General features: G+C 46.0%; 1 protein-coding gene across 1 annotated transcript; it reads right to left on the bottom strand.

Moving 5' to 3' along the window:
* Positions 1-4,340: 4,340 nt before the first annotated feature.
* Positions 4,341-10,891, bottom strand: FABP2 (fatty acid binding protein 2). The gene is made up of 4 exons (XM_044682175.1): positions 10,825-10,891; positions 7,941-8,113; positions 5,766-5,873; positions 4,341-4,391 (listed from the first exon to the last, which is right to left on the bottom strand). Exons 1-4 carry the CDS (start codon positions 10,889-10,891, stop codon positions 4,341-4,343), a joined length of 399 nt encoding a protein of 132 aa, XP_044538110.1.
* Between the last annotated feature and the right edge of the window lie 213 nt (positions 10,892-11,104).

Genomic DNA, 11,104 nt, shown 5'->3' with positions numbered 1-11,104 from the left:
AGGACCCAACAGGTTTCACATCCTGCCCCTGATGACATAGCAGATGTCACTCACCCAACCTAGGGCCTTGGTTTCCCCATCTGAAAAATGACGGTGTTGGACTTAATGACCTGCGTTGTCTCTTTCAGTTTTAATACTGTGATCCTCTGAATATTCTTGTCGTCTATCAGACTTCTGTTTCTGGCTCTGACCTCCTTGGGTCCTGTTGTGACGAAGATGAATAAATGAGTATTTAGGAGACTTTCATATTCTAAATGGAATGGGGAAGCAGGAAGTGTGGCTGCTCTCTCTGAGATGGACTCCAAGGTGGCTGGAGACAAGTTGTAACTGAGCCCTGGGAGACCTCAGAGGAAGAGGAGTTTGTACCCTGATTTCCTGATATCCAGAAGGAGGAAAGTCCTCTGCCTGTGGGAGGTCAGGTTGAGACTATAAAACCTAACCTGGGTTGCTGGTCAGCTCAGGTTGGTTTAGCTCCCCAACTTACCCAAATGAAGGAGCACTGGCTGAGGACCTGCGAGAGCTGTACCATCGCTGGACTTTGACAGGACTCAGCAGTGAGGATCCCACTTTCCTCCCTGATCTCCATTGTGCCCTGCCCTGCTATAGTCTCTAGCTTAGTGTAGATAAGTCCATTCCCTGACCCTGAGGCTTGCCCATAGACTGGTAGAATAGAACCCCCTTTCCCTTCCTTCAAACTATAGTTCATTAAATTAAACCCTGCTTATAAAACCTCTTGTCAGTCTACCTACCTGTTGGTTTCACAGACTCCCAGGCTGGGCAACTCAGTGTGACAGTTAAGGCCCAACTGTGACTCCTGTCAACTGCCATTCCCCAAACAGCTAACCCCCATTTCCCTACTTATTTGGTCCCAGACTACTGTCCATTCCTGTCCATATGAACCCAGATAAATATTTAATTTAACCCCCTGTTTTTTACCGCAAGAGTACTGGCAGCCCAGTGATCAGAACAGATTAATTTCTTTTCTTGTATGATTTCAAATAGGGATCCAAATTATAGCTTCAGCAACAATGTATTAACGAGCCCATCTTCCCAACAGTTCCTACTTCTCTTTCACCTCTCTCTCCTCCTCTCTCTTTCCCGTCTCCTGACATCCTATCTGTTGTCAAGGTGTCTCTGCCACCTCATCACTTCATGCCTATCCCCATCCCAATTCATCATCCATTCATCCACCAAGATGATTTTCCTAAAATCCAATCCATCCAGTGTCATCACCCAATAAACTCTAGAGGCTGTTTCCTGTTCCCTCCAGGATCGAATACAAAACGCTCTGTTTGGCATTCAAAGCCCTTCCTAACTCTTCTCACTTTCCAGGGTTCTTACAGCTTAATCCCTAGCACATCCTCTTCAATCCAGTGATAATAGTCTCCAGGCTGTTCTACAAATGGGACCTTCCATCTCTCAACGCTGGTCTTTCTCTCTGACCGTCTCCAATGCCTGGAGGCTCTCCCTCCTCTGCTCTGGCTCCTGACCTCCCTAGCTTCTTAAAATCCTATCTTCTCCAGGAAACCTTTCCTGATCCCTTTTCCTTTCATTCAGTTCCTTCTGATAATTCCTTCCTACTTATTCTTGATGCTGCTTGCTTGGTATACATTTTTTAGATTGTGAGCTCTTTTGTCTTTTTTGTAACCCCAGCCCTTAGCCCAGTGCCTGATACATCATGGAAACTTAATGGATGTGGATTGATCGACCTGTCAAGCTTTGCAGGACATCTTCCATATGAATGATGGTTTTTTGGCCACGAGATGGCACTCCTACACAATAATTCTAGGGGGTGGGGTGGGGGCAGAATCCAGTTTGAGACAGCAGAGGGCGTTCGATAAAGCTGTGAAATTGGCCTTGATTTCCACAATCTACATATGTACATAGGATAAAATCCAGAACTGAGAAGGACCTCGGAAGCCATCTAGTCCTATCTTAGAATTTTACAGAGGGGGAGACTGAGATAAAGAGAGATCAATGTCAAGGACACACAGTGCTAGTTGTTTTTTGTTGTTGTTGTTTTTTTTTTTTAAATCCCTTATTTTCTTTCTTAGAATCAATCCTAATATGAATTGTAAGGCAGGAAATGGACAAAGACTAGGCAATTGGGGTGAAGGGGCTTGGCCAGGGTCACACAGTTAGGAAGTGTCTGAAGTCAGATTTGAAACCAGGTCCTTCTGACTCTAGACGTTCTATCCCCTGTGCTACCTAGCTGCCCACCAGCCTCCTCTTTTTACAGATGAGAAACTGAGATTCAGAGAGGCTAGATGACTTAGCCAGAAACACAAAGACAGTGTCAGGCAGGATATGAAACCATCTTCTCTGAGTCCAATCAATGTTCTTTCTCCTGCCTCCCCATATTTCCCAGGTTACTTCCTCTAGCTTTCTTTGAGATGGCTATAAAGAAACGGTGGATTGCCAGAGGAGAGCTTTTGGATAACATAGATTCACAGGTACCTTAAGATTTGGTCTGGAAACCAGTCGATAAACATTTATTAAGCACCTACTGTGTTCCAGGAACCATTCTACACAGGCTACACTGCTTTCTCCACTCTATCTTTCCCTTTGGTAACCAACTCAACTCTATACTCTTCTCTCGAATCGCAAGCTGCCTTGCCCTATTGCTCTTTAGCTTTGCCATGATGCATCTCTGGATTACTCCCACCATTCACCACCTGTATTCCTATCTGAATGCTTCTGAACAGAGTTGGAGGAAATCCCAAAACAGTACTATCGAGGATACCGGAAAATGTGACTTTTCCCATCACACCTTGCCTGTTACTATAGCAAAGCAGCACTTGTACTCTTAAGGGGATTTTCTCTCCCACTCTCCACTGTGACTGTTTTTGCCTCTCTTCAGGTCTCCCCCAGCATCTTCTCTACCCCACAACCTCCTGATAGCTCACCTCACATCCCCCCCCCCACTCCCCAAATTTGAGGCCATTGAGAGTTCCATCTTCTCTTCTACTCACCCCATATCACTCAATCATCTTCTCCCATGATCTCTTCCTTCAATCCTGCCTTGCATGAAGAGTTGGTCCTCTTCTCTGGCCAGGACAATGTTTTTAGGCGCCTCCTTCATTTTAACCTTTCTTTCCTCTCCAGCAGGTTGCCCCCTAATCATCTGCACTTTCCCTAATCTTCAATCTCTTTCCCCCCCTTTATGAAGGTTTAGACCTGCTGACCTATTTCCTGTTTCTCACACACAACACTCCTTTGCATTGTTTCCATGCCTGGAATATTCTTCTCCCTCACCTCTGCCTCTTAATTTTCCTGACTTCCATCAAGTTTCAGCTCAAACCCTACATTTGAGGAGGCCATTCCCACTCCTCCCAGCTGCTAGCATTTCCCCAATGAATCTAGGGCATCCCCTTCCAACTACCATGTTGACAGTTTGTATTTATGCACTGATTTTCATATGTCCCCATTAGAATGTGAGATCCTGGAGGGCAAGGATTGTTCTTTGTATCCCTAGGGCTTAGCACAGTGCCTAGCACATAGTAAATGCTTAATAAATGACTGCGACTGAATGAATGGTCTTCAAGGATGCAAGGAGGGAACTTGCTTCCCCTACTTCTTTCATCCCCTTTGACTCCACCTCCCCACAAGGGTCACAGATGGCAGCTTGCAGTGCAAGCATATGACTATTGGTGATATGTGCTTCTCTAAGCTAGCCCGGGAGGAGTCCGCAGGCCCCTGTCAGCCTTCTTTTGCTCAGCTTTTTCCCTCCTAGAGCCCAAGTAGGTGATGAATAATTGTGAGCCTGGGTAGCTTCCTTGTGAGTTCCTGGAAGTGATGCCATTTGAATCGACTTCTAGAGGATGCATTGGAATTCTCCAGGTAAAGAGGGGGAAGGAGGATCTTTGGTTATAGGGAACGAAATGCAGAAAGGTGTGAAGTTGGAAGAGGGGGGATGATGCACTTTGGGAAAAGGAGGTGTGTGTGTTGGTATATAATACGGAGAAGGGCATGGTTCATTCATTCACCATACACACATTAAACATTTGCCATGTGCTTCTATGCCACAAAAGTTAGGATGAGCGGAATTTGACCATCTTTATTTTCCTTAAAAAAATACACACACACATGTAAGTGGTAAGCTGTGACAATGGCACACCCTAACAGGTCTGGGAGGATGCAGGCAATGCAAAGTCAGTCCTAATTGGCTTTTACATTTTTTCCTTTGGTGAGATGAGACTGAACATCACAACAGAGCCAGTCAATGTATACAGAAGGAATCCAGCAATAAATTTATAGTTGATGGACAAAGAGAGTGGGGGAAAAGAAGCAAACAAAAAGCTGCTTTGAAAGGTGCTCTGGGCTGGCTCGCCAGGTGACTTTCAAGCTCTTTTGAAGATTCTTTTGGCTTCCACACCTTCATATTCATAGCTCTGAAAGTTGTTAACAAACATGGAAATGACTCTTGTTAAAATTAACATTTGAGTAAGAGGAAAATCAACATTGATCATCATTTTTAAAAAGGGTCAATATTCACTTTTTACTTGTGACAGTGACTCTCTGGGAAAACAGATGTACTCATTCTTTTCTTCTTTCTTTCTTTCTTTCTTTCTTTCTTTCTTTCTTTCTTTCTTTCTTTCTTTCTTTCTTTCTTTCTTTCTTTCTTTCTTTCTTTCCCTTCCTCCCTTCCTCCCTCCTTTCCTTCCTTCCTTCCTTCCTTCCTTCCTTCCTTCCTTCCTTCCTTCCTTTCTTCCTTCCTTTCTTCCTCTTTCTTTCTTCTTACCTTCTGCCTTAGAATTGATATTAAGCATCAGTTCCAAGGCAAAAGAGTGATAAGGGCTAAGCAACCGGGGTTAAGTGACTTGCCCAAGGTCAGACAGCTAGGAAGTATACGAGGTCACATTTGAACCCAGGACCTCCTGTCTCTAGACCTGGCTCTCTATCCACTAAGACCTTAGCTACATTGATGTACTCATTTTTTTTAAACCCTACCCCACTGTCCCCTAATATACTAGGTTCTTACGAGATTTGTAGTTTATACTTATTAATTTTATTTAGATGTTTATCAATTTGCTATCCCTATAATGATCACCCCTATCCCCAAAGGCACCATGCTAAGCACTTTATAGTTATTCTCTTTTGATTTTCACAACTCTGAGAGGTAGGTGCTATATTACCCACCCCACCCCCCATTTTGTGGCTAAGGAAACTGAGTCAGGCAGAGGTATGATGGGTAAAATGGATAAAATCCCGCAACCATGTTTTCATGGGCTGCAACCCATGGTTGCAGGATTTTATCCATCACAGAGGTTAAAGGATTTGCCCAGCCACACAGCTAGTAAGCATCTGGGGACAGACACAAGGAATTAACAGGATTTCAACAGGAATCCTACATCAACTCAAGCTTATTAAACACAAAACTATCACAGCTTCAGTTGAACCCTAGATGGCTTCGAGCATCCTGGCTTTTGGCAGGATTTATGGCACTATTTCAACGAGCCTGGATCTAATATTAGAAAAGGGTCTGGAGGAGGTATTGTGGCCGAAAAATTCATGCCTTTGCATCCAGTTCCAAAATGGACCTCCTCGTTGAGTCAGTCTGGCACAGAGCCCAATCCCAGACCCCATCCATTAGCAGATTCCTAGGCAAAGGCTCTCCTCCGTGGCAGGGTGGCGGGGAGCTCGGCCTCGCCGACAGCTCCCGAGAGCACAGAGGGAGAGGAGGCCTCTCCCCACTACGCAGCCCTGGAGAATACGACGGTTCACCTGCCACGGGACACCGTGCGTAGGATTGGCAAACGGCTCACCTGGACCAGTTCATCCCCTACGATTTCTCGGACGGTGTTCAGTTCCTTTCCATTATCCAATCGTTTGAATTTGCCGACGAGCTTGTTTCCTTCGACGTTCCAGTTCCCCTGGGCACAGAACAGAAGAGAGCGGGGACCTTTCAGAAAACAGCATTCCGTGCTTATTCCCGGCCTGCCCTCCGCTATGTCATTAGAAGAGCAGTCGGCCAGTCAGTCAGCAAGGACTCATTCCTTGTGTTTTTCGTGCTCAGGACATCAGTAGCCAAGGAGCTTGCAGGCTGATGGGGGGAGACGGCCCGCGTGTGCGTGTGTGTGTGTGTGTGTGTGTGTGCGTGTGCGTGTGCGTGCGTGTGCACAGAGGAGTACACGCGGACTTCTGCCTTTGTGCGTACAGCACAAATGTAAAGCGAATAAATAGGAAGTAGAGAGATGAAAGGTAGTTGAGGCGGAGGGTACTCACAGACAAGTTTTAGGTGGAAAATGGTGCTTGAGCTAAGCCTTTAATTATAATAACTAGCATTTAGAGGGGGGTTTGTGGCTTGCAAAGCACTTTCACATGTTCTCCCATTTGATCCTCATAACTACGGTGAGAAGCAGGTGCTATTATCATTGTCCCCATTTTATTGATGGGGAAACTGATAGAGATTAGGTGACTTGCTCAGGTCACACAATTAGTAAGTAGTCTGTTTGTTTTTCTCTAAAATCCTTACCTTTCATCTTAGAACTGATACCAAGTATTGGTTGCAAGGCAGAAGAGTAGTAAGGGCTAGGCAATGGGAGCTAAATGACTTGCCCAGGGTATCTGAGGTCCAATTGGAACCCAGGACCTCCCTTCTCTAGACCTGGCTCTCAATCTATCCAGCCATCTAGTTACCCTCAGATTTTGACCCAGGACTTCCTGCCTCAAGGTCCAGCACTCCATCCGCTGTACCACTCAGCGAATGGGACTCTTAGGAAGCAGAGCTAAGGGGGGAGTCTATTACTTGGGTGGGGGACGGCCATTCCAGAGGCACAGGCGTGGGACACGGAGTGTCTTGGGTGAGGAACAGAGAAGGCCAGTCTGACTAGATCAAAGCAGATGGAAGGGAATAATGTTTAATGAAGGTGGAAAGACAAGCCGGACCCAGAAGATTATGTAAGGTTGTAGAAATTAGATGGGCAGCTGGATGGCTCAGTGGATTGAGAGCCAGGTTCTGGGTTCAAATCTGGCCTCAGACTTCCTAGCTGTGTGACCCTGGGCAAGTCACTTAACCCCCATTGCCTAGCCCTGTAACAAATAAAATTGATATATAGAAGGATATATATATATAAAAGATATTAGGGTTAAAAAAATGGAGACAACTATGCTTGCTATATCTTTCAAACTGAATTATTGTACTTAAATGTGCTTAAAAAAAAGAAATTAGACGGAGGGAGAGCATGATCAGTGGTGCTACTATTTCATTATCAGCATTCACAGTTCTATTAAGTAATTATCTTTCCTTCTTCTAGTAAAATAATGGAATGACAAATAGAAATTCCTGGAGAAAGTACATCGAGTTCTTTCCCCCCACTTCTGGGAAATGAGCCGTGGGATATCCTGGAAGGAATACTGGATAGAAGGTCAGGGATCTGGTTTTGAGTCCCAGCTGACCACGCCATGCCCTTAGGCAAGTCCCTTCCCTGCTCTGAGTTGCCTCTGTAAAATAGGGAGGGAAGCCAGCTTGGGTGACCCTTTGAGGCGTGAGTGCCTGGGCTCCTGACAAGATGCAGGCTGATGCTCTCCCCTAAAGCGTCTCTCGGTGCCCCAGAGAAGAAAGAACTCGGATCCTGCAAAGACCACCATGATTCTGGAGGACCCACGAGGAGACGGACCAGCCCACTTCTGCTAGAGCTCAGGATGGAGAAGGAGGGACCCACTTGGGGACGGAGCTACCGTGGAAATTTGTTTCGTTTGACTCGGAACGTCTCCCACATTTATTTGGGGGTTTTTCGTTTTTCGCAAGAAGGAGGGAGTCGAAATCAATGCTTGCTTCTCAAAGCAAATTCAATCGAATTCATTTCTAGAAAAGTGGAGTCAAGTGGAAGCTGGATTTTGTGGAAGTGAATCTCGTGTGTGCGTGTGTGTGTGTGCGTGTGCGCATGTGTGTGCGTGTGTATGCGTGTGTGTGTGCTTTCAGGCACAAAAGTGCTTACGTTGAGCTGCGTCCCGTCGGCCATGCTGTACACAAAGTCGACTCCCAGTTCAAACACGACCTCGATGGTTCGGAAGGTGCTGGACTCATTGACGGTCATCTTGTTTCCGGTTTGGGTGATGGTTATCTTCAAGTTGTCGTGGGCCGCCAGCTTTCTTTTGACCATGTTGATGCCTGTAAAAGCAAAAGCAGGACAGTTTCCAAATGGAGATTCTCTGGCTTTGCATCCTGTCCGACTTTCCTTGGCTGTCCTCACCGTGGAAGAAGATGTTCTTTCCTCTAAGAAACAGCCTCATGTTGTACCTGTGCGCATGGCGGGGGGAGAGAGAGAGAAAGAGAGGCGGAGACACAGAGAGAAAAGAAGAAGGGAAGAAGGGAGAGCTGAGAAGCGTGCCTTTGGATGGGATGTTTGGCTGCTCAGCTGTCTCTTCTGTCTTTTTCTCTTCTATAGCCAGGCTTGCCCATATGTCTCTACCTAGAAAGTACCATAGAAGCCATCAAATCCAACCTCTTCATTTTGCTGACAAGCACGGAAAGGTCAAGAGACTTGCCTAAGGTCACTCAGCTAATAAGTGACTAAAGCAAAAAGGCTTAAGTCTTCCTGACTTGAAAGTCAGAGCCCTACTACCCTATGAGTCAACAATGAAAAATCATTTCACTTCAGTCTTTGAAATATTAAGAATCTACTGCATTGGGAGGGATGAAAAGCTTGACTAAGGTGTGGTTTCTAACCTTCTAGATAAATGGAATAGTAGATAAAGCACTGGCATCTGGAGTCAGGAAGACCTTAGTTCAAATCTGGCTGTAAACACTAACTAGCTAGGTGACCCTGGATAAGTCACTAAACCTGTTTGCTTCAGCTGCCTCAACAGCAAAACAGGGATATAATCTCTCAGGATTGATGTGAAGATCAAATGAAATAATATTTATAAAGTGACTGGCACATAGTAGGTGCTTAAATGCTTATTTACTTTCTTCCTTCTCCCTGCTGGAGCTATGCTGGAAGAATGGGACCCCTGCCCAGATGCCTCTGATAAAGCCCTTTTCAGAGAACTGCTGAACACAGCACTGGGAGAACCTGGGGATGTGGGTTGAGGTGATTTGAAGGGATCCAGGGATACAGCCTGGAAGAGGCAGTTAAGAGCTTGAGCCCTGGAGGGTAGGGAAACCATGTACCAGACACAGCACTGCCAAGCACTTCACGAAAATCTCATTTGATCCTTATAACAACGCTGGGAAACAAGAGCTATTATTGCCTTCCTTTTACAGATGAGGAAACTGAGACAGACAGACAGGTTAAGTGACTTTCCCAGGGTCATATAGCTAGGAAGTGTTGGAGGTCAGATCTGAACTCAGTTCTTCCTGACTCCAGGCCCATTATTCTCACCACCATTCCATGAACTGCCCCAGGATGTGTTCAAAGGCCCAGAGAAGAGTCTGGTGCAGTGATGGCGAACCCTTTAGAGATGGAGTGCCAGGCCCTGCCCCCACCCCACCCCTCAGACTGAGTGCTGTGCCTGCCCCTGCCAGAGACCCAGTGTGGTGTCCCCCCCTTGCTGGGTATGCCGCCCCCCTTCCCCCCCTTACGCCACACGGGGAGGGAGGAAGTGCTCCTATTGGGCTGCTGGGTGGAGGGGTGGGGAAGTGAGGAATGTCCTCCAGTGCATGTGGGGAGGGGGAGAGAAGCAGTTCTGCCCGAGTCCCTCTGGCTTTCTAGTAACGAAGGTGTGTGTGGGGGTGTCCTGAGGGGAAGGTGGCCACCTGCCCACACAGCGTGCTCTGCATGCCATCTTTAGCACCTGTGCCATAGGTTCACCTTTACTGGTCTAGTGTGTCTGTTGCATGGATTATATGGTGATACATAGAGACAAGGCTGGGAATCAGCAATTAAAATATTTAAGGGAATAGTCCTAGAAGCTTTCACTTCCTTCTTTCTAAGGTAAGGCTGAATAAATCAGAAAGAGAACCAGGACAGAGCTTCTGGTGCTTTGGCCCAGGGTGCCGACATCTGCAAAAGATATCCCATGGCTCCCCTGGTGAGCTCCCTTACCTGGTCCTGGTCCACCCAGGTCTCATCACCATGGTGCCCCTCCGATAAAGATCACCTTGTCATAAACAGTGCAAGGGCTCACACCAGCCTCTCTGGATGCTAGGTGACTTATTTTTTCAACCACTGTGGATGAACAGACAGTCCTCTGGGCCACTTCTGCCCTGCCCCAACAATTCTTTCAGCCTCGGGTGAAAAAATTCCTAGGAATAGCTCTTCACTAATGGTGCTCACTCCCTTTTATCAACAAAAGATAGCCATCGAAACCACAGATTTGTGGAGAGAAAAATCAGCGAGAAACTAAAGGACGGTCTTCTCTTTTGGTCACAGTTTCCTCAGGTTAGATGAAATGATGCCTAAGATATCTTTCAGCTTTAAACTGATGATCACTTCTTTCTTCCCTCCCTCCCTCCCTCCCTCCCTTGCTTCCTTCTTGATTTCTTTCTGATAATATTCTCTTCTCCTTTCATCTGTGACCAAAATCCACTAATACCTCTTTCTAAAGAGCTCATGGAATTTGATAAATTACTGGCAGGTTCTTGAAGTCAGGAAGGGTTAAGGCTAGAAGGAGTCCTAAAAATAAATAACTGCCTAGCCTAATCTACCCTCTTGAAGAAATCAGGAGGGAATCATAAAGCTCAAAGCTTTACGTCGCCTTTAGGCACCTTGGAAACAAATAATGGCCAATACTGGAAAACCCAGAAGAATGATGCTGGCTAAGAAGAGCAGCCAGAAGAGTCATGGATCACTAGAAAGGTCCTCAAGAGTAACCCTCTTTTTCACCTGAGTAACCCTCCTGGGTCAGAAAGGGATTTGTTGCTAAAGAATGAAATCTTACCCATTTTTTCCATGAATTTGTCATAGTTCTCATTGCGGTCCACCTTCCAAGTACCATCGAATGCCATGTTTCCAAGTGTTCTTTCCCTCCTTCGCCAGAGATTCTGGACTGGATTTTGAGGAGCTTTTATTCTTCTGCTTATCTGGGAACCAATTTGTACAATGATGTGGCTGTCTAAAGTTCAAGATTTCACTGCAGTCCATTAAGGCTAAGCTTTGGGGCGGTGCCTACTTCTAACAGCCCTTCCAAAATGAACTTCACTCATTTGCAACTCAAGGGA

The sequence above is a fragment of the Gracilinanus agilis genome, chromosome 6 (assembly GCF_016433145.1).
Source record: "Gracilinanus agilis isolate LMUSP501 chromosome 6, AgileGrace, whole genome shotgun sequence".
Taxonomy (NCBI): Eukaryota; Metazoa; Chordata; class Mammalia; order Didelphimorphia; family Didelphidae; genus Gracilinanus; species Gracilinanus agilis.
Note: the sequence above shows the minus strand (reverse complement) of the source record. Positions and strands in the feature narration are given on the sequence as shown.